This window comes from Paroedura picta, chromosome 3 (genome assembly GCF_049243985.1).
Source record: "Paroedura picta isolate Pp20150507F chromosome 3, Ppicta_v3.0, whole genome shotgun sequence".
Lineage (NCBI taxonomy): Eukaryota > Metazoa > Chordata > Lepidosauria > Squamata > Gekkonidae > Paroedura > Paroedura picta.
In genome coordinates, this window is record NC_135371.1 from 7,122,279 (window position 1) to 7,147,229 (window position 24,951).

Here is a 24,951-nt window from a genome sequence, read left to right on the forward strand (position 1 = left end):
TAACTGACGAAAGCGAGTACTAAACTGATTGAGGCGGGTAGCCGTGTTGGTCTGAAGCAGCAGCACAAAGCGGGAGTCCAAAGGCACCGTTCAGAGCAGGAGAGTTTAATTCTGGGAGGAGGCTTCTGTGTGCATCCAGGGCAGAGTCTGCACTTACTTTGTTTATTCCATTGTCAATCCTGTTGAATTCAGATCGCTTTGAACTCGGGTCTTCCTCTTCCCCTCCTCCCCATTGAAACAGGAAAGTCTTCTGCACGTGGTTAGGGAGGCTCAGAAGAGGGGTGGAAGGCAAATGGAGACTCTTTCTTTGTTTTCTTGAAGGGGGGAGAGGATCCAAGAAGTCAGAGGAGGGAAGAAAAAATCCTTTCTTTTCTTGAAGGGGGGGACGATGACGAAGAAGACACAAAAAAAAAATATCCAAGGCCGACAGAGAGAAATTAGGGGCTTCTCCTTTGAGGCAGGCTTGTCACATGACCGCCTGTAGCCAATCACGGGTCCTCTACCACGGAGGAGAGCCCCGATTCAAAACAATGCGATTTTTATAATATATTCAGGCTTAAAAGCAGTCTGAGATATTGCACCATAAAGGCGGGGTCACTCCGGATCAATCCTTCTTGCTGCAGAAGGAAAATTTAAATCGCCCCAAATCCAAACGGAAATCGCATTCTGTGTAGAGGGCGGGGACTGAATCGATCTGGGGTTGGAATAAAAGCTCCGTGCAGTTTACACCAAGGTCTCTGAAGAAGCGCGCGCGCACACGACAACTTCGACCCAGAATTTAGGGCGCTGCCCTTGGCCCAAGCCCTCGTGCATGAGGGGCATCCTCCCCTCCCCCCCCCATTGCCTTCCCCTTTGTTTGCACGGCGGAGTGTCTTGCAATGCGGGGCGATGCAGAGGCCGCTCCCTCTCCTCTCCCGCCGCTCCGGAGCCAGTCGGCCGCCTCCCCGGGCAATCAGCTTTGCGACGCCGGGAGGAGGGGACAGGGAAGCCGTCCGGCGAGGCGCAGCTTTGGGGACGCCTCCTGGAGCCCCAGCAAAGGAGCCGGCCGGGGGTCGCCTGCAGCCCCGGGCAAAGCGGGACGGGGAAGCCGCCGCAGCCGCCGCCATGCCTCGCCGCCCGGTAGGTGCTTCTCCCACCCGCCCCGGGCCCTTCCCCTCCTGGCTCCTCGCTGGGATCTGTGGGCGGGCGCGGGGTCCGGCGGGGGGGCGGGGGGGGGCGGTGCAGTGAAGCCCCAAGGAAGCCACAGGGGCCTCGGCGGGGTCTGCACAGGGAGCTTCCCCGGACTGGCTGCCAGGAGAGGCCTGGGAGGACTGCAGCCATCCCTGCTCCTCGGTCCCTGCCCGCCCAAGCCCATAAGGGGCGCCCTGCTCAGTCAGACCAGTAGTCTGGACCCTGCAACTCAGTTCCTCCTCATCTGAACAAGTGTGGGTTGGCTTTTCTGTCATCGGGGCATTACCACTCAACTGCATTGGGTCCCCCCAAGATCTGGTAATGAGGGAGAATGCATAAGTTTCAAAACCTGTCAGGTCCTCCCTCTTAGACTTATTTTTCCTACAGTTAAAAGTCCTTAGACCTTTGCATGTCTTTTGGTTGCAGGCCAGGTATTTATGGGAAAGGAGGCTCCACTTAAATATTAGAAATCCTTTTCAGAGGATGAGGTCTGTTCGTAGCTGGAAGACGGATGGGGGACTGGACTGGGTGGCCTTTTGCGGTCTCTTCCAGCTCTCCGTGATTCTGATTCTTCAGACAGCTCAAGACTGACCGACTGGTGTGGGGGTTTTGTGAGATGATACCAGGGTCCAGGTTGAAGAATCATTCCCTCTCGTTCTCTCTTTGTCAGGCCCCCGTGACCTTTGAAGATGTGGCCGTGTATTTCACAGAGGGCGAGTGGGCCCTGCTGCGTCCAAAGCAAAGAGCCCTCTACAAGGAGGTCATGCAGGAAAACTACTTCTCCCTGGCCTCCCTGGGTAAGTTCCTCGGCCTACCTACTCCCTCAGCCTGTGGCCTCCACTGAGCTTAGACAATCTCCTTTGCTTTTCCCGTCTTCTAATTGGTGGTTGCTGACAGAGGAAAACTTTTCCCGGGTCCCCCCTGGCCACTGGGGGGAGATTGGGTGAATAGATGGGGGTGGAGCTTGGGTGGGACAGGGACCTCAGTTGGGCACAATACTGGATGGTCCACCCTCCAAAACAGCCATTTTCTCCAGGGGATCTGATCTCTGCAATCTGGAGATGTGTGGCAATTCCAGGGAACATCCAGGTCACATCTGTTGCAAGCTGAAGAGGTTTGCCCAGGCTGAAGTGATGCCAACAGACTGATGTTTCCAAGCACTGTTTTTGTCCACTGTTTCTGTGCACACAACAGGATCTGCATTTTTTCCTCTCTCTGATGGAAGGAAGAAAATTTCTGGTTTCATTGTGTCCCCTGGCAGGGGGCAGATAAACAAAAGTGTCCCTTACCCTCCCCTCTGTTTTCTTCCCAGCCACAAATGAAGGATACCCAGTTCCAAAACCAGACCTGGTCTGCCGCCTGGAAGGAGGGGAGGTACTTTGGCTGCCTGACCCACCAGACATTACAGTGAGGGAGATGCCTCCAGACTACAGCTCAGGTAAAGAGTCTGGCTGAGGCTTCCTTTGCCAGTGTTGGGGTGGCCCAACCCTACCCCCCAAACCTGGGGTTGGAGGTTTAATCTAGTTCAAACCCAGTCTACCTATGAAGTTTCCTGAGTGATAGTAAGCCAGGTTTAGTGTGACAATTAAGAAGAAGAAGAGTTGGTTTTTATATGCTGCTTTTCTCTACCCGAACTCAGTCTCTTGGGTGATTGGTGGCCAGGTTTACTCTGATAATTAAGCCAGCCTTTTGATGAAGATAGCATCTTACACTTTCAAAATTTGATTTTAAGCTTGTGTACTTTGTCTCTAATACAGAGACTATCATTTTCCTGTCAGTGGGGTTCCCAATCTTGAAGTGGGACCTGGAGATCTTCTTCCATAATAAACATGCAGGAGAAGAGTGGATTGCACATTTAGTATTGCAATGAAATAGATTTGCTGCACCTTAATGTCACTTGCTACAACCAATGATTTGTCCTGCCTTGTTGGTCTACATTACTGAAAAGACGGACTTCCTGTCCTCTAAATAAATGAAGTTGGGTGTTGTCCTCATCAAATTCTCCCTTTCTGGCAGAAAGCAGGATCCTTTCTTAATCTTCCTCTTTGTCACAGCAGCTGGTGGCCATCTGAGTGGAGAGCTTCACCCACCCAATAAACGCAGGAGAAAGTTATTGCGCAGAGGCCAGAAGAGCCTTTCCAGACATCAGGACAGAGGAGAATATTCTGGTATCCCCCATGGACGAAAGAGACATCCAGGAAAGCGTCCGATCAAGAAGAGGGCTAAAACCTCTCAGAAGGAGAACAGTGGGGAGTTTAGCAAAATGACAGACCAAAGGAGAAGTCACAGGAAAGGGAGACCAGAGGCAGGCACAGCACAGAGACAAGAGTCCTCCTCCAATGATGGTAAGGGGGAAGAGCTCTTGGGCACAGGGGTGGGACATCAGATAGTGGGTGAACTGCTAGAGTAGCAGAAACACTTGCATCCTCAGACTGTGAATGAATCTCTGCAGTAATTCCTGACAGCATTTGTGAGCAGTCCCCAAAGGGGAAAGAAATTGTTTCAGTCCATGACTTGAAACTTCTCTAATAGATTTATTCCTCACCAAGCACTAGAAATGGTGGTAAAGCTGTGCCTGGACTACCACAGAAAATCACCCTGGTGTGGAAGTGGTCCAGCTGCTGCAGTGGCTATGATTTAATGTCAGGCCCAACTTTCTTCCGCACAACTTGTGTGACGTTGGCAGGCCTGGCAGTGCCCTCCACACAATTCACCTGAGCAATGTTATCACACAACTTTTGGAACTCTACTGAACTTTGGGAGAGGGAAGAAGGGGTAGCCTATTTCAACCTTTTGACCTTGGAAAAGCCCCTGAAATAAATGGTTAGGCTTCGAGGATTCCTGGAAGTGACCTCTGACTGGGAACCCCTGGATCTAGAAACTCTTAAGTTCAAATGAGGAGAATGAGATGAGTTGATTTGGGTCACCATTGGGGAGAAAGGTAGAGTATAAATGAAGTAAAGAATAAAGCCCAAGACTGAGAGAGAAGATAAAAGAAATATTAGCTAAACACTGGGAAGGAGAGAAGAAAGCAAGGAAAAATAAGAGGATATGGGGGATGCTTGGGTGTGGGAAAGGGGAATAGTGGGAATTGAAGTGACAGAGGGAAGGGAAGTGACTCCAGGAAGTCCTTGGGGGTTCCCTGCTTGGGATATTCAAATTTGGTCCCTAGCTCCTATCTTCTGAAGATAAGAAAGGTGACTATGTTCTTACTTGTCTCTCCAACAGGTGCTGGGCAGGTAAAAGAGAAGGAGAAAGCTCTGCAAGTAGAAAATACACCATCAATGACTCCAAAAGAGGAATCTTCCCAGGATCAGGGGGAAGAGAGACAATGTGTCACTCAGAGAAGTCCAGGGAAGAAAGCCAGTGCTTTCATGGAAAATCATGAGGATCTCCCTAGAGTGCAAGAGAGGAGTCCAATGAATGGGTCACACAAACCTATAAATGATCCAGCAAGAAACACCACCCTTAAAAACAGCAAGACAACCCATGATGTAGCAAAACCACTGCAATGCTCAGAGTGTGGGGGAACATTCCAGCACCGTTGTCAACTTGTTATACACATGCGAATTCACATAGGAGTGAAACCATATGCCTGCTCAGTCTGTGGGAAACGTTTCAGCACAACCACAAACCTTTTCAGGCATGAGGGGTTCCATACGGAAGAAAGACCCTACAAGTGTGCTGTCGGAGCCAGCCGACAGCTGATAGCCCCTGAAAGAAGATTCAAAGTCGGTGTGCCTTTTCCATCTGGGTAGGAGCTGAGGGGAGTCCGAGCAGAGTTTCCCCGTCCGGGAATTGAGCGCGCGCTCTCTTTTTCTTTTTCTCTCTCTCCTACCCCGTCTTTATTGTTACAGTCTTAATCCCCCTGTACTCTGTGAGTATGCTTATCTCTACTACAAGGTTAATATATACATACTTTAAGCCTAAATACATACATTCATTACCGGCCTTTTTCCTTCCTATATGTTGTTTTCCAGTCTTCTGGACTTTAGGACACATAGCTCTGTTCCTGTCAACGTGGCAGTATTTTTCCATACTCTGCACATCCTTCTTTGGTCACTCAGCTCTCAAAATGGCTCCACTTTGGTTCAGTACGCTGAAGGATTCCCACATACCCACTTTTCTTTTAATTGACAGCCAATCATATCTCTAGTGGGAACCACCTGATATACAGGCGCCGTGAAATGGTGTCCAGAAACGGCTTTGGCCGATTAGTTTGCCTGAGACCAATCAGCGCACTGTGTCATCAAAGACGGAATACATTGTAAGCAACAACATCCTGTTATTAATACACAAATGACACATAGTATTCCCACCACCACTTGTCACAGCCAGGTTATTGAAGGCAGTTCAATTTCTCCTTGCAATTCTCAAATAATCAGTCCAGTGGCATTGATACTCCTTTCCAATCTGCATGTGAGTCCTATTACACAATAGTGTGTCAGAAGAATTGTGTTTTTAAGGAAGAAAGACTGTTCCTCTGTACATACACAGAGTGCCTTTTCATAGGAGTCAGGCTTTGTGGAAGCCTGAGTACCCAAATGAAAGATCTGTATGAAGCTTTCTAAACATATTCAAAACAAAAACAAAATTGCAAAAACAGATTTTTAAACAAAATGGTCTTATGCAAAAAGGGAAAAAAATGTTAACTGCCAATTAAAATTTGAAATAGGAAGTAAAAATGTCAGAGGGAAAAGCTATGGAGAGAATGCTTTTTCTCAAAGAGAAAATATTTCAAATACTAAAAGCAGCCAAAATCGTCTTAAAATAAAAACTAAAACGAAACATATTTTAGAACAGAACTATTTTACTGTACTCTACCCCCCCTTAGATCTCTCTGAGGTAGGGGTCAGTCTTTAAAGAAACAAGACTTCTTCCCTTCCTGATTTGGGAAGAAGGAATACTTTCAGTCCTTTGTTATGTGGATTAGTTGCTGGGATGGGGGAGAGCAAGCCATGAGTCATGGGCTTAGTGCCTAGGAAGGCAGTTAGACAAAGAGAGTCTGTTTTAAGATTGCAAAATAGTGGCTGTTTCAGTCTGACTGCAACTATAGCTGGAGGCTCTACCAATTGCAGCCAAATTTAAAACTTGAAAATTCAAAAAATGGAAGCACACATGTTGAACCATTATTTTTCCTGTGTATATCATTGAATCTGTTAACTTTGCTTGCAACATTTACTGGGAGGAGGGAAGCTAAGAGAAAATTGAAAAGGAATGTTGCCCTTGCAACAAATTCTTCCCTGTTAAAACCATTGTTGCCAACTTGGATTTTGGAACTCTGTACAGGTTCAGAGGCAAGATTTCCTTCCTGACTCTGTGATGGGGGAACTGGGAATATTTCCTCTTCTTTAAAGACAAGAGGTGAAGCTGGGTTACTGGGTCTACTGTATTTTCAATTCAATTATTATCTGTGTGGCTTTGGAAATCCAGTACATTTTGCAAATGTGTTTTTACTTTTAAAAAGTTCACCCTGGAATTCCTTGTTTTTCTTATCAAGATCCTTAATTTCCAAATCTTGTTTCTGAGTAACAGTTTTAAATTTTCAAGCGTTTTTGTGATGCATTGTATCCTCTCATATGTTTGTTATATATACCATTATTAACCCCACAACAAAACCCTAATCCTTTAGTATACATGGTCACACGCATCTATCTAATTCGAAAACCTGTTTCTATATAACTTCAAGCTTGTTCAGGGGGCCAAAATACAGTAGGCTTACTTTCCATTGCATTAAGGGATCCCATCACCAACTGTGGCAAGGCCAGTAGGCCAGGGACGAAACCTGCCTTTCTCCCCTGATAAAGGCGATTCATACAACAAGATAGAATCCTTACCGTGTGGCTCAAACATATAGTGAGCATAACGTACAAAGAGATTACAATCAACAAAAAGAAGCATGTAACAGAACAGAAAAATACACAAGCTCATTTTCCTGGTTTCAGCGGGACAGATCCTTTCCACTCCGGGTCGGGGAGGCGTCGGTAGGCCACCAGTGGTCAAGTCAGAGGTTCCTCTGAACGAAAATGTCGCTCCGCAGGAGTATGCGGCCTGCGATTGACAGGCCTGCAGCATAGCATGAATATCAGTCCCTGGTAGGTCGGCAATGGGACGGAGGGCTGCCTGACAATCATCGTTGGCATTCTGAAAAGCCAGCTGGCGGACTACCAGCTCCTGAGCTTCAGGGCTTGTGACTTGTCGCTGAACGGCGGTCATGAGACGATGTATAAATTCAGCGTAAGGTTCCGCTGGACCCTGGTGGACCGCTCCCCATTTCTGCAATTTCCCGGTAGGGTCGGGAGTGCGAAGAAAAGCGGCTCGCGCAGCAGCCACGGAGGCCTCTTGAAGCGGGCGGAACAAAGCAACCTGTGTTGTTATTGCTGCCTGGGTGCTTCGCCCCAACAAGCCATCTAGCATGATGGCCTCATCCGCTCGAGCACTTCCAGGGGGCAACTGGGCATTATATTGCTGAACGAGCACAGGAGCCCGCTCGCGGCACTCATGCTCCCATTCATTGTTAAAAATGACCAGAGCTGAGGGAGGGAGGAGAGTGCACGCCAGCAACTTAAGGTCTTTGGGAATGAGGCGAAGAGAAAAAACATTGTCCATTAATCCTTGAGCATAGGGAGAACTAATGCCGTACGTGGACACAGCCGTCTTCAGGTCCTTCATGAGCTGGAACTCGAAAGACGCATGGGTAGGAGGACCAAAGGGCGGAACAAAAATTGGAAAAGCAGTGGGCTCCGCAGACCCAGAGGTCGCTGCCAAGATAGCCGTTTTCCGGGATGGCGGCGTCTGGCCTTGGGCAGTCGGGGGTGCAGGTGGCAGCGGAGCCTGGGAGGCAGCCGGAGCAGATGACAGCGGCAAAGGTGCGGCAAGCTGCGGGAGGGCTGGTGCCGGGAGAGCGAGAGCAGGAACAGGCAGGCTCTGAGGCGTAAGCGTGGTCAGGCTGATGTTAGGTGGCGTTAAAGTGCCGTAGGCCACACGAACCTTGCACCATGCGTTCAAAACCGGCAGAGAAACATGCGGATTTCTATGGAGAGTGGTCCCAACCTTGTCCCAGGGCCCTATTTCCCCTGTGCCGTCTTCGGGAAACCAAGGACAATCCGTGGCTATTGCCAAAATAAGGGACGTCAAATCTTCCTCAGGGACCTCCAGCCTGTTCTCTTTAAGAATATACTGAAGGTCTTTCAAAAAGCGCTTCTGCGGACTGGAAAGGGAGCTGCCCATAGTGGAAAGAAAGAAACCACTAAGCAGCGAAAGGCAAACACCGGGGAACGCTCACCGGGATCCGAAGATGAATGGCGCCTGAAACCCTTGCCGGGCGAGGTGAGCGTTGAAATATCCGACGACGTGTCGCGACGAGCCTCACACGGGGCACCACTTGTCGGAGCCAGCCGACAGCTGATAGCCCCTGAAAGAAGATTCAAAGTCGGTGTGCCTTTTCCATCTGGGTAGGAGCTGAGGGGAGTCCGAGCAGAGTTTCCCCGTCCGGGAATTGAGCGCGCGCTCTCTTTTTCTTTTTCTCTCTCTCCTACCCCGTCTTTATTGTTACAGTCTTAATCCCCCTGTACTCTGTGAGTATGCTTATCTCTACTACAAGGTTAATATATACATACTTTAAGCCTAAATACATACATTCATTACCGGCCTTTTTCCTTCCTATATGTTGTTTTCCAGTCTTCTGGACTTTAGGACACATAGCTCTGTTCCTGTCAACGTGGCAGTATTTTTCCATACTCTGCACATCCTTCTTTGGTCACTCAGCTCTCAAAATGGCTCCACTTTGGTTCAGTACGCTGAAGGATTCCCACAGTGTGCAGATTGTGGGAAAAGTTTCAAAGCTGCGTCAGGCCTCAAACGTCACAAAATGGTCCACACTGGAGAGAAACTGTATCCTTGTTCCCAGTGTGGGAAGAGTTTCAATAACAACTCCCACCTTGTTAGGCACAAGAAGACGCACACGGAAGTGAAATCGTTCAAATGCTCACAGTGTGGGAAGTGCTTCCGACTGAAAGAGCAGCTTGCTGTTCATGAGCGAATCCACACGGGAGACAAACCGTATCAATGCTCAGACTGTGGGAGGAGCTTCAATAGTTTGGCGAATTTAATCAGGCACAAGAAAATCCATGGAGAAGAGAAACCGCATAAGTGTTCAGACTGTGGGAAAAGCTTCAGAAACAAAACGGACCTTAAAGTGCACGGGAGAATTCACACTGGTGAGAAACCGTATCAGTGCCCAGAGTGTGGAAAAAGCTTTGGACAAGCCTCAGCACTTGTAAGCCATAAGAGAACCCACCGAGAGGACAAGCCGTACGAATGTCTAGTATGTGGGAAACAATTCCGTCATAAGATATCTCATATTCAGCATGAGCGGAGAATGCACCAGTTTCAGTGTGCCTATTGTGGGGAGAGTTTCTGCCAAAGTTCAGCCCTTCAGCGTCATGAAACTGAACACACAGGAGAGAGCCTGTACCCCTGTTCAGAATGTGATAAAGGATTTACAACCAAACGGGCATTCAGACAACATTTGAAAGTCCACCAAGAGAGGCTGTTCAACTGCCAACAATGTGGGAGACGGTTTAAAACTAAAGGTGAACTTAAAAAACATGAGAAAATCCACAAAGAAAAACTGTATAACTGTCTAGAATGTGGGAAAAGATTTGTAACCAAGGATCAACTTATTCAACATGAGAGAACCCACACAGGGGAGAAGCCATACTCCTGCTCAGAGTGCAAGAGGAGCTTCAGCGCAAATTCAAGCCTCATTCAACACATGAGAGTCCACACAGGGGAGAAACCATACTCCTGCTCAGAGTGTGAGAGGAGCTTCAGCGCAAATTCAAGCCTCATTCAACACATGAGAGTCCACACAGGGGAGAAACCGTACAAATGCTCCCTTTGTGGGAAGAGATTCAGGCAGAAATCTAAGCTCTCTGAGCACGAGAAATTCCACCCCGGGAAGGAATCCTACAAATGTCCAGAGTGTAGGAAAAGCTTCTGCAATCTTTTACGCTTGCGGAGACATCAGAAGATCCACTCAAGCGACACTCCGTATAAATGTCTGACATGTGGGAAAAGCTTTGCTGAAAAGCGCACTCTGCGGCATCATCAACGGCGCCACATAGGAGAGAAGCCACACCAGTGTCAGGATTGTGGGAAACGGTTCCATTTCAGATCAGAATTGCAGGTACATGAAATAAGACACACTAGAGAGAAGTCGTTTAAATGTAAGGATTGTGGCAAAAGCTTTATTTATAGTTCGAGCCTCATACGTCACCATAAAATCCACACAGGATAGAAATGATGCAATGAGGGGGGAGGTTCCCAAAAGACTGACCGTTTCCAAGGTGAGAGGTGTTTATAAATTGGATTTTGGGCTGGATTTGTGATTTAAACCAGCATGCTTGTTGAATATGAGAATAAATCTCTGATAATCTTTTAGACTTCACAGAATTCCCTGGCAGAGGAAGCAGTGAAGTTTTGTTTTGAGGCAGGGTTGCTGTGAATGGGCTGCGATCCGCTTGTTGTTCTCTTGAGCAGTTATTCCTTTCTTGAAACAATCATGTGGTTTTCTTTGAGTAACTGTTGTACACGTTTACTTAAATTGACAGTTAACCAACATGAAGAACAGTTCTTGTACAGCCGACAGGCTTTTCTCTTCTCACTTGATTAAATTGTGATAACAAACACAGATTCAGTTTCATAGGCTCTGCCTGAGGTAACCTTTGTTCACCTCATGCTTCTTTTTGTAACGGTAACAGTAATCTCAGACACACAACGACGGAGGAGCAGAGGCCCTCACTGACTGACTGAGAACCTGTTAGGTAAGGCGAATGGACAAAACATAAGTTTTTTAATTCTCCCAGCATGAACTCTTCCTCCCTGAGATATGAAGATTGCTTGCATGTAAGGATGTAAGAAATCCAAGAAGAGGCTCTACATAGGAGAAACCTTTTCATTGTGCACCTTGTGGGAAGAGGTCTGTGATGAAAGCAAATGTGGCTGCACATGAGGACATTTTTTTAAAGGCTGACAGGAGACACTAAAATATTGTAATGAAGTTATTGTCGCGACCCTGGAATGCAATTCCAAAAATCCCTCAAGATAGACAGAGGAATCCCAAGCACTGGGAAAATGTAAGACAGAGCTGGTTGGGTAAAGCGGGGATTTATACAGCCTTTGGGGTGGGCCCCTCCTCTTGGAATGCAATAAACAAGCACAGAGCAGAGGGGTTGTAAAATGTAACTAAGTGAAACACTAAACTGCACATCATAGGATAGGGACTTAAGGAACCAAGGGGTTAGGTACATCTATACACATCTGTACATAGATACACATAAACAATGAGGCATATATGGGTGTCTCAGGAAAACTACTAAATCAATCTAACATATATCATGGCAGAGGAATCTTTGTGGGAATCAATTAAAGTGGGAAGCTTCAAAAGGAAAACAAGCCAAGCCTAGAGACAGTTTTACTATACCAGGCTAAATTACCAGGGCACGCACATGAAACAGAAACAGCATTCCAATTGACTAATCTCTAGGTGAGGACTAGAGACTCCTCACCAAGGTTTCAATACATGCCAACACTATGACCAATACTGGCAATTTGGGGAGATGAAAAGTCACTTCATAGACAACGTTCTGTTCGTAGACCAGGTTCCCCAAAGGAAATTTCATACCACAGAATTACTCTGGAATTTCCTTTCATTACTTTTGGGATAAGTCTCTCTTGATACAACTTATATTGTTTTAATCTTGAGTGAACGTGTCATGCACAAAATGTCTTCTCAATGAAATTCTGGTTTTGTAGCTTTTGAAAGGTTATTTATGCCACCTCTAAATGTAATTCCGGAATGAAATTTTATTCTTTTGCTTTTTGATTTTGTGTGCATTTTGACACATTCTACATCAGAGGAGATCAACCCTGACTGCTCTTTAGAAGGCCAGATCCTGAAGATGAAACTCAAATACTTTGGCCACCTCATGAGAAGGAAGGACTCCCTGGAGAAGAGCCTAATGCTGGGAGCGATCGAGGGCAAAAGAAGAAGGGGACGACAGAGAATGAGGTGGCTGGATGGAGTCACTGAAGCAGTAGGTGCAAACTTAAATGGACTCCAGGGAATGGTAGAGGACAGGAAGGCCTGGAGGATCATTGTCCATGGGGTCGTGATGGGTCGGACACGACTTCGCACATAACAACAACAACAACATCAGGGGTAGTCAACCTGTGGTACTCCAGATGTCCATGAACTACATTTGCTGGCAGGGGCTCATGGGAATGGTAGTCCATGAACATCTGGAGGACCACAGGTTGACTACCCCTGTCCTACAAGTTATAAATTTAATACACATATTGGCTGCTGAGGAAGTTCATCGAAAAGCCAATTTGCCAGTGTGGTTTTCAGCCATTGTTTTAAATAAACAGTTATATTTATTGCAGCTTATTTCAGAGCCTCAACTCAATGTTTTGTTTCTATCCTACCACAGAGAGATCATCTGTTTAATAAAATCCAGGTGGTAGCCAGAGTCTCCTGGTATTACAACTGATCACCGGGTGATAGAGATCAGTTCACTTTTGGAAGGTGGACACTTTGGCATTCAACCCCTTGATGTCCCTCTTCAGCCTCAATCCCCCTCAAATTGCCAGGTATTTCTCAACCCAGAAGCTGGGAAGCCTATGAAGATGCCGACAGAGGGCAAATATAGTGAGTGTTTGAATCCCCAGTCTGCTACAGAAGGTGGTTAGCTGATCCAGGGACCATCAAACACTCTCAGGCTAGCCTATGTCACAGTGTTGTCGTGTGGATAAAATGAAAGATGGAAGAAGGATGTCAGCTGCTTAGGCTCGCCATTGGTTAGAAAAATGGGCAGTGGGATTATCATTTAAGCCCATGAGTAATAAACTGACCCAGGCGGGTAGCCACGCTGGTCTGAAGCAACAGCACAAAATTCAGATAGGAAGAAGTATGTGTGTGTAACCCTTTCTAATGTTTTCTTCCTTTCAAATCAATAGATGACAGCACCTTTATGGCTTGACAAAATATGAAATGGCTTCAGAAGTTTTTTTTAAACCCTCAGGTGTTGAGTAGTTTCCAGTGTAACAATATTTATCATGAACCTCAGAACCTCACAATGGCTATGAGCATGTCATCAGTAATGGAAACAAGGGGCACTGAGGACAGAGCCAGTCCTAGCAAACAAGGCCCAGAGACACAGCAGGGAAAGAGAAAATCCAGACTTTAACTTACAGACGTGCAGACGGGGAAGATGCGCGCAGCCCACGCCATGCCTCGCCGCTCTGTTGGTGCTCCGCCCCGCGTCCTTCCTGTAGCAGCTACCTAAGAAATTATTTAAAATTTTTCAGCAATCCCTCTTCGTCGATCATACCTCCTGTTTCACATGAGACCATAACAGGCACCCTGCTGGATTAGACCATGGGGCTTCCTGTTAAAGATGGGATAGCCTGTCTCTTCTTTTGCTCTCCCAGCTGCAGGCTATTCCACCTTCTTCTTTGAATGTAGCAGAGTCTGAAGTTTCTTCATAGTAGATGAGTACACATCTATATCTGTTGTTGTCAGGTGCGAAGTCATGTCCTACCCATCCCGACCCCATGGACAATGATCCTCCAGGCCTTCCTGTCCTCTACCATTCCCCGGAGTCCATGTAAGTTTGCACTGACTGCTTCAGTGACTCCACTGACTGCTTCAGTGACTCCACTGACTGCTTCAGTGACTCCATCCAGCCACAATAAAATCAGAGTCCAGTAGCACCTTTAAGACCAACAAACATTTATTCAAGGCGTGAGATTTCGTCTGAGGAAGAGTGCTTGCACTGGAAAGCTCACGCCTTGAATACATTTTTGTTGGTCTTAAAGGTGCTACTGGACTCTGACTTTATTGTGCTACTTCAGACCAACACAGTTACTCATTTGAATCTATCCATCCAGCCACCTCATTCTCTGTCGTCCCCTTCTTCTTTGGCCCTCGATTGCTCCCAGCATTAGGCTCTTCTCCAGGGAGTCCTTCCTTCTCATGAGGTGGCCAAAGTATTTGAGTTTCATCTTCAGGCTCTGGCCTTCTAAGGAGCAGGCAGGGCTGATCTCCTCTAGGACCGACCAGTTTGTTCGCCTTACAGTCCAAGGGACTCGCAAGAGTCTTCTATATATAGCACACGTATTTATATTAAGAAAGCTTAAGCTGAGTTAAATAAACAGGTACATGTTGATTTGTTCAAGTTAACTTGACAACAATAACAGCCATCACCACAGGGAGAGAGGCAAAGAGAAGGAAGAATGACAGTTAAACTGTCCACCTACAGAGGGGAGGGGCTGATTCCGGAGCAGAGCTCTCCGACCCCCTCCCTCCTGGACTCTTAGAGCAGGGGTAGTCAAACTGCGGCCCTCCAGATGCCCAGGGACTACAATTCCCATGAGCCCCTGCCAGCATTTGCTGGCAGGGGCTCATGGGAACTGTAGTCCATGGACATCTGGAGGGCCACAGTTTGACCACCCCTGTCTTAGAGCAAGGGTAGTCAAACTGTGGTCCTCCAGATGTCGCTGGCAGGAGCTCATGGGAATTGTAGTCCATGGACATCTGGAGGGCCGCAGTTTGACCACCCCTGTCTTAGGGACTCCAATTAGGCTCCAGGGATTTCCCTACACTTCCTCCCTCCAATATGAAGTGTTTGTAGGTAAGGAGGTAAAAAACACAAGAGACTCCACACAGGAGAAACCTTTTCATGGTTCACCATCTGCGATGAAAGCAAACCTAGCTGCGCGTGAGAAAATGCAGAGGGTAATAAAAGCATTTTTTAAAGGCCGACTGGAGACACAAAAATGTATTGTAACAAAGTTCTTTGTGTTTTGTTCCCCTTTTTCTTTTACATTCTGTATTAAAATTTTAAATAAAAATTATTTGCAAAAAAAAAAAGACTGAAATAATTTTTGTTGTGAGTTCCTGGGTGACAGTGGGTTGAATAGTCTGCTGAAGTTGAGCTTTCCACAACAGGGTTGATGTTCTCTTATTAAACAGAGCAAGAATATCAGCGCTCCCTCAGCCTCCCCTCCCCCACAGGGTGTGTGTTGTGGGGAGAGGAAAGGGAAGGCGAATGGAAGCCACTTTGAGACTCCTTCTGGTAGAGAAAAGCAGCATATAAGAACCAACTCTTCTTCTGTAATATCAGGGCTCTCTCAGCCTCCCCTCCCTCACAGGGTGTCTGTTGTGGGGAGAGGAAAGGTAAGGCGAATGGAAGCCACTTTGAGACTCCTGGTAGAGAAAAGCAGCATATAAGAACCAACTCTTCTTCTGTAATATCAGGGCTCTCTCAGCCTCCCCTCCCTCACAGGGTGTCTGTTGTGGGGAGAGGAAAGGGAAGGCGATCAGAAGCCACTTTGAGACTCCTTTGGGTAGAGAAAAGCATATAAGAACCAACTATTCTTAATTCCTGTAGGCTCACCCTGGCTTGCTTTGCTCTGTACCCATCGCAATATCATTCCATAGGGTCTCTGCTGCTCCACATACTCCCAAAATAACCATACTCCACTAACCCCGAAATGGAGTGGGCTCCATGGGCTAACCCCAAATAGATAGATAGATAGATAGATAGATAGATAGATAGATAGATAGATAGATAGATAGATAGATAGATAGATAGATAGATAGATAGATAGATAGATAGATAAAAAAATGGTTTCTGGGCAGTAGAGATGAGTTCACTTTTGGTAAGTGGACACCAGGATAGTCATCCCTGTTGATTTCCCACCTCAGCCTCGACCCTCTCAAATCCCCATGTGTTTCCCAACCCAGCTTATGAAGATCCCCACTGATGCCAACAGACAGCAATTGTGGGGAGATTTTGAATCTCGGCTCTGCCCTAGAAGGCGGCCAGCTGACCCAGGGGCCGTCAAGCACTCTCAGGCTAGCCCACCTCACAGGGTTGTGGTGCGGATAAAATGGAGAAAAGGACATCGGCCGCTTGGGCTCCCCGTTGGAGAATTAAAAAGGGCGGCGGGGAATGAATGAAGCAAGCGAATAATCCATTCAGAGGGGCAGGCCGGTGGTCGGAGGCCACAGCACAAAGCTCAGATAGGCCGAAGCATGCGCGCGCCCAGGGAAGCTGCGACCCAGAATTGAACTGGGAGGGCCTGAGAGGCGCCCCGGGACTCGCCCTTGGCCCAAGCCCTCGTGCATGAGGGGCATCCTCCCCCCCCCCCCCATTGCCTTCCCCTTTGTTTGCACGGCGGAGTGTCTTGCAATGCGGGGCGATGCAGAGGCCGCTCCCCCTCCTCTCCTCTCCCGCCGCTCCGGAGCCAGTCGGCCGCCTCCCCGGGCAACCAGCTTTGCGACGCCGGGAGGAGGGGACAGGGAAGCCGTCCGGCGAGGCCCATTTTGGGGACGCCTCCTGGAGCCCCAGCAAAGGAGCCGGCCGGGGGTCGCCTGCAGCCCCGGGCAAAGCGGGACGCGGAAGCCGCCGCAGCCGCCGCCATGCCTCGCCGCCCGGTAGGTGCCTCCTTCCCTGCCGGGCTCGTTCACACGCGACGCGCCTCGCCGGGATTCGTGCCCGGGCGCAGGTCCGGCCCCGCCAAGCTCTTTCTCTTGCTCTGCAGGGACGTTCCCTCCCATGGCGGCGGGTGGTGAGCAAAAATGTCGCTTCCCGAGCCCAAAGCAGGCGGGAGCATCCAAGCGGCGAGCAAGGCGAAATTGGACTCCCGCGCTCAATGCGCTGCTGCAGCCCCAGCCCCTCTTTGCCGGGCCCTGCCTCCGTTCTCGCCTTGGGGTAGACCTGGCCCCCGGAGAACAGCTCTCTCTGCGCCCAAACCGACCACCGGGAAGGGAGAGGTGGGCTGAGCCCCCCAGCTGCACTCGGCCTGCTCCCCCAGGCGCGTTCCTGCAGGGGCAGCCAGGCCTGGCAGGTAGGCCTGGTTTCCCGAGTTCAGGCTACCTACTTATGCCTTCTGATAGGTAGACCTGGCCTCCGGAGAACAGGTCCACCCACTGTGCAATAAGGGCTTAAAATTAGTATACTAGCGCACCTTGGGGGGGGGGGGGGGGGGAGAGACACTGCTCTCAAGCCAGCTGTCAGTCCTGAGCAGTTAGGTCAGGCTTTATCAACTAGGGTTTACTGACAGCCTGGAAATTTTTCCGGAAGGCACGGGAGTTAATTAATATTTTTTATCTTTAAAAAATTGGTTAAATATTTATCGGGTGATATGACCACATATGGTCATGTTGATCTGCTCCTCCCTCCCAAAATGGCCAATGATGGGCCTGGAGTGGGTAGGGAGGGGAGGGGCCCTGGGTGGGCATGACCACAACTCTGCTTCCCAACCATATTCTGCAGGATTACGCCACTTCTGGGGTTCTTTGTATTATGGGAGAAGGAGTAAAAGCATCCTTGATCCACTTTCTCCACCCCATGCACTATTTTTGGAAACCTTAGACTTCTTTTTTTCCTAAACAGAGAAGTTCAAGAATCTCCAACCTCCTTTGGCTGCCGGGGTCACCTTGAAGAATCATTCTCTTTTGTTCTCTCTTTTCCAGGCCCCTGTGACCTTTGAAGATGTGGCCGTGTATTTCACAGAGGGCCAATGGGCCCTGCTGGATCCAGAGCAAAGAGCCCTCTATAAGGAGGTCATGCAGGAAAACTACAGCTCTCTGGCCTCCCTGGGTAAGGGTCCTAGCCAATGTACTTCTTGGATCTATGGATTCCTTCAAGTTTAGGTCTCACTATTCAGTTGAGCGAGACGATGTCCTTTTCTATCCCCGTCTTCTAATTAACAAGAGTTAGTTGCTGATAGAGGAAATCTTTCCCATTTGAAGTTGCCTTATGTAGCATCTAGGGCAGTGGTCCCCAACCTTTTTATCACCGGGGATCACTCAATGCCGGGGATCACTCACTGGGGACCACTCAGTGCCTTTTACTGAGGCCCGGTGGGGGGGTAGTTTACTCCTCTACTCTCAACCACTGCCCTAACGCTCTCTGATCGCTATGGTAATGTTTAAACATCCCTTCAAAATAAGATGCAGACACGCCACAACAATGAAGTGTGTTGTAAAGGGCTGGGGGGGATGAAGTAAAGGGCCGGGGAGGGGGGGAGAAGGCGTCCTTCGGGGCCCACCTCCAATTAGTCGAAGGACCACATGTGGTCCGCAGCCCACAGGTTGGGGATCGCTAATCTAGGGGAATGGTTGTCAGATCCAGGTGGGGAAACTCACGCAGATTTGGGAATGGAACCTGGGGAGGAAAGAGACCTTACTGGCACCCCACACCATATGATTCAACTTCTAAAGCTGCCGTTTTCTGCAGGGAAACTGGAGATGAGCTGTAATTCCAGGGAGGCTGGAACACCTGGAGGTTGGTGTTCATAATTTTCCAGCAAGGAGCTGGTAACCCTAAGAGTATCGTTCAATTGAGCTAATTATTTTATTAAGCAGAAAAAGGCCTTTCCTAGCCACTGCTGTCTGATTCCAGGGGATTCAATGGAGACCCTTTGGATTCAAGGCATGGGCTCTGTGTCCCTCAGACACCAGAACCACACAGAAACTTCAGTGTTCAGTGCTGCCCCTTCCATCCTTCCGAGGTCGGTAAAATGAGTAGCCAGCTTGCTGCGGGGGGAACAGTAATGACTGGGGAGGGGAATGGCAAAACCACCCTGTATTGAGTCTGCCAAGAAAACACCAGAGAGCATCACCTCAAGGGTCAGACATGACTCGGTGCTTGCACAGGGGATACCTTTACCTTTACCTTACTCCCTGCTTTGTGCTCTGGGAGGGACTGATAGACAAGAGTGTTCCTGACCCTCTCTCTCTTTCCTTTCCAGCCACAAATGAAGCCAGAGCTCCAAAACCAGACCTTATCTGCCGCCTGGAAGGAGGGGAGGTGCTTTGGTTACCTGATCCACCAAGAATCACAGAGAGTCAGGTAGCTTCACACTACAGTTCAGGTAAGGAGGTCCTGCTCAGGTTTCCCTTGCCAATGTTGGGGTGGCCCAACACCCCTCTGACAGTATTCAATGCACACATAAATGGATGAAGGGATGCTACGCAGAGGCAACCAATAGAAAAAGCCCTCTGACCTTCTCTTGCCTTGAACACCCCATAAGAGGTTGCCGTAGGTAGGCTACAACTTGAGGGCCCTTTCAGTCACCTGTGCTTCCTTCTGTCTTGTAGGTCTATGTTAGGGAAAAGATGGTCTTCCGATAGAACTTGGTTGTTGTTCTCCTCAGGTTCTACCTTCCAAGAAGAAGGCAGGATCTTTTCTTATTCTTCCTGTTTGTTCCAGCAGGTGTTGGCCATCAGGATGAGGAGCCACACCCACCAAAGAAAGACAAGAAAAAGTTATTGCGCAGAGCCCAGAAGAGCTATTCCAGACATCAGGAGAGAGGAGAAGACTTTGGGGTCCCCCACAGACCAGGGAGATCTCAAGGAAAGCACCCTGTCAAGAAAAGGGCTAAAACCTCTTCCCACAAGAAGAACAGTAGGGAGCATACTGAACCAGCAGTCCGAAGGAGAAGTCTCAGGAATAGGCGACCAAAGCCATGGACAGCGCAGGAGCAAGAATCATCTCCAAAAGATGGTAAGGGGGAAGAAATCTTGGGCAGAGATGTGAGACTTTAGATTAGTGGTTCTCAACCTGGGGGTCGAATGACCCTTTCACAAGGGTCATGGTAGGGCAAGGAGCTTGGCCAGGGGAGGGCGCCATCCACACAACAGCCTTGCAGGGTAGATCGAGATAGAGCGTTCGTCTGTCTGGAGCAGTGAGATTGGCATGGTGGGACAATAGGCAGAACTGAACTGAGAAACCCAGGAGAAAAACCAATTTGTATATAATCATGAACAATGGAGCTTCACGCCATTGGTCAGTTTCAGTTTTATTTCTGTGAAAGAACACTGGCATAATTTTATGGTTGGGGGTTGGACTAGATGACCCCAGAAGTCCCTCCCAACTCTATAATTCTATGCTTCTACATCAGCTGCATTAGGCTTACACCCCTTGAGACTTCATTTTCTCATTTGTAACAGCCCCAGGTTATAGTGAAGAGCCGGGACAGTATCTTTCCTAAGTGGAAATCTCCCTCCTCTGCTTCAAAGATTGGGGGGGGGGGGCTGCTTGGAAGCAGGAAAGAGGAAATAAAGGGGGAGGGGATACTGGGGTTCCCTGCTGGTGATCTGTAGATTTGATCCACCTTCTGAAGGGAAGAGGTGTGACTCTGTTATTTATTTTTCTCTCCCAACAGGTGCAGAGCAGGTAAAAAAGAACGGGAAATCCCTGCAAGTGGAAAACGCACCACTGGTGACCCCAAAAGGGACAGCACTGCAATGGATCAAAGAGGGAATGTCACAGGATCAGGGAGATGGGAGTCAGTGTGTGTCTCGGGGAGGGCTAGGGAAATACCATCAGAAACGTTCCCAAAAGAAAGCCATTCCTTTCAGGGAAAGTCACAAGGATCTCTCCAAAGTTAAAGTGCAGGAGAAGAGTCAGTCGGATGGTTCACGCAAGCCTCTCAAAGGTCAGGCAAGAAACGCCCACAAGAGAAACCAGGCAGCAGCAAAACCACTGCAATGCTCAGAGTGCAGGAGAACATTCATTCACCGTGGTCTACTTGTTATACACATGCGGATTCACACCGGAGTGAAACCGTACTCATGCTCCGTCTGTGGGAAAAGTTTCAGCACAACCACAAACCTTTTCAGGCACGAGAGGGGGCACACGGAAGAAAGACCCTACAAATGTTCTGATTGTGGGAAAAGTTTCAAAGACGCTGCGGTCCTCAAATGTCACCAAAAGGTCCACACTGGAGAGAAACCGTACCCATGTCCAGAGTGTGGGAAAAGATTTGGTACCAAAGGGCACCTTGTTAGACACAAGGTGGCCCACACAGAAGTGAGGCCCTTCAGATGCTCTCAGTGTGGGAAGAGCTTCAAAGAGAAAGAGCACCTTGCTGTTCACGAGAGAATCCACACAGGGGAGAAACCATATAAATGCTCAGACTGTGGGAGGAGCTTCAGTTGCCTGTCAAACCTCAGTAGGCACAAGACAATCCATGGAGGAGAGAAACTGCACAAGTGTTCAGACTGTGGGAAAAGCTTCAGAACCAATTCAGACCTCATAATACACCAGAGAGTTCACACTGGTGAGAAACCGTATCAGTGCCTAGAGTGTGGGAAAAGCTATAAGAGGAATCCAGATTTGGTAAATCACAAAAGAATGCACCAGGGCGACAAACCGTACGAGTGCCGGGAATGCGGGAAACGTTTTTGTCATAAGATATCCCATACTCAACATGAGCAGAGAATGCATCAGTATCGATGCCCTGATTGTGCGGAAAGCTTCAGCCACAGTTCAGCCCTCCATCGTCATAAAATCATTAAACACACGGGAAAGAAACCGTTCAAGTGCCTAGAATGTGGGAAAGGATTCACGACAAAACGTTCACTGACTCAACACGAGAAAATACACAAAGAGAAGCTGCACAAGTGCCTAGAATGTGGGAAAGGATTTACAACAAAGCATAAACTTTTCGAACATACGAGCGTCCACACCGGGGAGAAGCGGTACAAATGCTCCCTCTGCGGGAAGAGATTCAGACTGAAATCGTTTCTCACTGTGCACAAGAAATTCCACCCAGGAAAGGAATCCTACGAGTGTTCAGAGTGTGGGAGAAGCTTCAACAATCCCTTATGCTTGCGGAGACATCAGAAGATCCACACAGGTGACGCTCCTTATAAATGCCTGCATTGCAGGAAAAGCTTTGCCTCAAAGTTCTCTTGGCAGGAGCATCAAAGAATCCACACGGGAGAGAAGCCATACCAGTGTCTGGACTGTGGGAAACGGTTCCGCGTCAAGGCATACTTGCAGGGACATGAAAGAAGACACACTGGAGAGAAACCCTTTAAATGCATGGAGTGTGGCAAATCCTTTAGTATAAGTTGGAGCCTCATACAACACCATAAAATCCACACAGGCGAGAAACCATCTAAATCCTCTGATGCGGGGGAAGGTTCCTGAAAGAGGACTGTTTCCATTGTGAGAGGTCCCATGTACAGGAGAAACCGAGCTGGCGGTTAAGGAAAAGCATTAAAAAAGGCCGACTTACAAAATTTGTAATAATGAAGTTGAGCGTGTTCTTTGTTCATTTGTTTCTTTTTGTGCCTTTTTTCTTAATTTTAAAATCTGTATTAAAATCTTTAATTAAAAAATTATCTGCAAAAAAAAAAGGCTGAAAGAGAACCTTTGATGTGAGGTCGTAGATAATTATGGGCCTGTGAGTTACTCCTGTCTTCAACATCCTCTGTTCTGTTTGTAAGCGACCTTGTCCTCTGTGTAAATTTTTTGGTCATGTGCAATTATGACTAAGCTGAAGAAGTTTCCCGACGGAACCAGAGATCACCTGGGAATCTTTTAATATTAAAGATTTTGAAGATAAAAACTTCTCTTCATGCTTGATGTGTACCTCTAGTAGGAACATAGGAACTCTTCTGTTAAAATGTATTGATCCACGTAGATATTTTTCTCTGCTTGTGATCCTGTGTGTATTTCATCTTGTTATTTTGGGTTCCCTCTTACATAGCGGGTTAAGAAATTCAACTCGGAAAGTGACATAAAACGGACAATTAAAAAATACTTTGTGCAGCGTTTTCCGCAAGGACCAGAGCCTGCTGGAAATGGGATTTGTTGAAATGTGCCCTACAGCACAGCAGATTGTAGCACATTAGTTCTCACTAGCATGAAATCTCTATGTCAGGGGTGGTCCAACTGTTGCTCTCCAGATGTCCATAGACTACAATTCCCATGAGCCCCTGACAGCAGAGGCCTCTGTGTTGTTGCAGCACAATTAGATGATAAAAATATGCAGCTAGGGACTAAGGACTTAGTGTGATTCCCCAAACTCATTGGAGAGCAGCTATTTTTGGCTTTACTGCTAAGCTCTTGCAGTCCTATTTCTAGCACTCTGTGTTTTATTAAATCAAAATGGAGACTTTTCAGATAGCAAATACAAGAAGTCTAAAGAGACTCCTATGGGTTTAATTTTCCCCTCAATATTTCTTGGCCACATAGACAATTGGTATTCTGCTAACGGTCAGATTAGGGTTGATTGTTGTCAACCATGCTCTGGTTTCCAATAGTCTTTGGCTGACAGGAATTTTGCTAAAGAAGAAAGATTGGAGTTTTTCAGCATCTTGGTTGAAAGCATTAATCCAAACTTGAATTCCATAAAGCAGTTGGACATTTAGTTTCAAATTGAAAACATTGAAAGCGGCTGGCATGTATTGATGACCTCTGGGGTAAACAAAAAGGGTGATCGCCAGGGAGCTAATTTTTGCTGAGCCGATTGTGTCCTGCCTATGTGTAACTCCATTTGCATTATGGTGGAAATGTATTCCCAAGTATGTGAAGCTTTTAATTTGATCAGTGGTGTTACCTCCTTATGTTCCATTTAAGGGGCTTCTATGTTTTTTTCAAAAACCACGATTTTAGGTGTTAACTCCCAAGGGGGGGGGGGTAAATTTAACTTGACAACAGGTAGAAGAATAGAGTTTCCTTATGAGATATAGGAGCCTTTTATCTATTTCCATCTTCAGAAGCTGATCCCATATCTTATTACTTCGTATTTTCTGTGTAATTAAAAACTCGTAAACCAGCATATTGTAGTGATTAAGAGCATTGGCTTCTAATCTGGCAAGCCAGGTTTGATTCCCCACTCCTCTACATGCAGCCAGCCGGATGATCCGTGGGCCAGTCACAGTCCTACTCAGTGCTGTTCTCACTTTTTTGGCTCTCTGAGCCCCACCTGCTTCAGAGGATGTCTGTTGTAGGGAGAGGAAGGGAAAGAGATTTTTAAGCTGCTTTGAGACTCTGGGCAGTGAAAAGCAGGGTATAAAAACAATTCTTTTACCAAATTTAGAGGGTGCAGAGGAGAGCAATGAGGATGATCCAGGGCCTGGGGATCATGAGGAAAGGACTGGAGAAGAGGAGGTCAAGAGGGGACATGATACTTTAGGCTGATCCTGCATTGAGCAGGGGATTGGATTAATTGTCTAAATGGCCCTTTCCAACTCTTATACCAATACCCTTTTTGTCTCATCTGATGTCATTAATTGACGACGTCATTAATTTCCTCAAGGGAAAGAAAAAGAAATCATGTAATCTTTGCCTTTGTGTGTGTTTAAATTCATGCATTTGAGGGGGGAAACATGAACACATGCTTTTCTCGGTTGAATGTTCTAGAAATGTCTTGCTTATATATTAGGCAACGTAGGTGGAGTACGGTTATCTCACTCTTAGCTTAGCCTTTTTTTAGCCTAGCTCACTGAGCAAGCAGCCAGCCCACTGCAACCTGGGAAGAACTCTTCAGAGGGCAGCTGAGAGATGGGTGGAAACAGATGGGACTAGCAATGGAAGTGGATGGGACTAGTCTCTTTTCATTGCCTCTTCCCACAACTGGGAAAGCGTCTGCCATTAATCACTAACCTTGACATTTTTATACCCCCTTTGCTTTTATGAAAGACAACCGAACCCAAAGAACAGTTGTTATCCTGGAAAGGAACTATCCAATCTTCATCATCCTGCCGGATATTTGTTGCGACGCTGTCTAATAACCCATTACTATTCTACTCTCTCCTCTTATCTGCACTCTGATGATTTTTGTCCCACGGTCTGAGGAAGCGTGCCTGCGCGCGAAAGCTCCCGCCTCGAATACACCTTGGCTGGTCTTCAAGGTGTTACTGGACTCAAATTTTGTCCTCTGAAAGGGGCAGTGGCCATAAAACGATTG

The 24,951-nt window shown here is 47.6% G+C and overlaps 2 protein-coding genes across 3 annotated transcripts; both read left to right on the plus strand.

Moving 5' to 3' along the window:
* Positions 1-631: 631 nt before the first annotated feature.
* On the plus strand, positions 632-12,622 carry LOC143834436 (uncharacterized). Its single transcript, XM_077331272.1, has 6 exons — positions 632-1,119; positions 1,841-1,967; positions 2,483-2,608; positions 3,225-3,515; positions 4,399-4,856; positions 8,987-12,622. The coding sequence occupies exons 1-6, from the start codon at positions 889-891 to the stop codon at positions 10,469-10,471; spliced, it is 2,718 nt and encodes a 905-aa protein (XP_077187387.1). The 5' UTR covers positions 632-888; the 3' UTR covers positions 10,472-12,622.
* A 3,710-nt stretch (positions 12,623-16,332) lies between these two features.
* LOC143834231 (uncharacterized) lies at positions 16,333-22,393 on the plus strand. Of its 2 annotated transcripts, none has more exons than XM_077330881.1 (5): positions 16,333-16,675; positions 17,717-17,843; positions 18,997-19,119; positions 19,458-19,751; positions 20,413-22,393. In XM_077330881.1, the coding sequence occupies exons 1-5, from the start codon at positions 16,661-16,663 to the stop codon at positions 22,182-22,184; spliced, it is 2,331 nt and encodes a 776-aa protein (XP_077186996.1). In that variant the 5' UTR covers positions 16,333-16,660; the 3' UTR covers positions 22,185-22,393. The 2 variants fall into 2 exon arrangements, with proteins under 2 accessions (XP_077186996.1, XP_077186997.1); XM_077330882.1 differs by having other exon boundaries at positions 16,334-16,675; positions 19,461-19,751.
* The last annotated feature ends 2,558 nt before the right edge of the window (positions 22,394-24,951 follow it).

Coding starts and splice junctions, on each gene's coding strand:
- LOC143834436 (XM_077331272.1), top strand. CDS start 889: ATGCAGAGGCCGCTCCCTCTCCTCTCCCGCCGCTCCGGAGCCAGTCGG. Junction 1,120..1,840: donor CCGCCATGCCTCGCCGCCCG/GTAGGTGCTTCT, acceptor TCTCTTTGTCAG/GCCCCCGTGACCTTTGAAGA. Junction 4,857..8,986: donor AAAGACCCTACAAGTGTGCT/GTCGGAGCCAGC, acceptor GGATTCCCACAG/TGTGCAGATTGTGGGAAAAG.
- LOC143834231 (XM_077330881.1), top strand. Junction 17,844..18,996: donor CAGCTCTCTGGCCTCCCTGG/GTAAGGGTCCTA, acceptor TTTCCTTTCCAG/CCACAAATGAAGCCAGAGCT. Junction 19,752..20,412: donor AGAATCATCTCCAAAAGATG/GTAAGGGGGAAG, acceptor CTCTCCCAACAG/GTGCAGAGCAGGTAAAAAAG.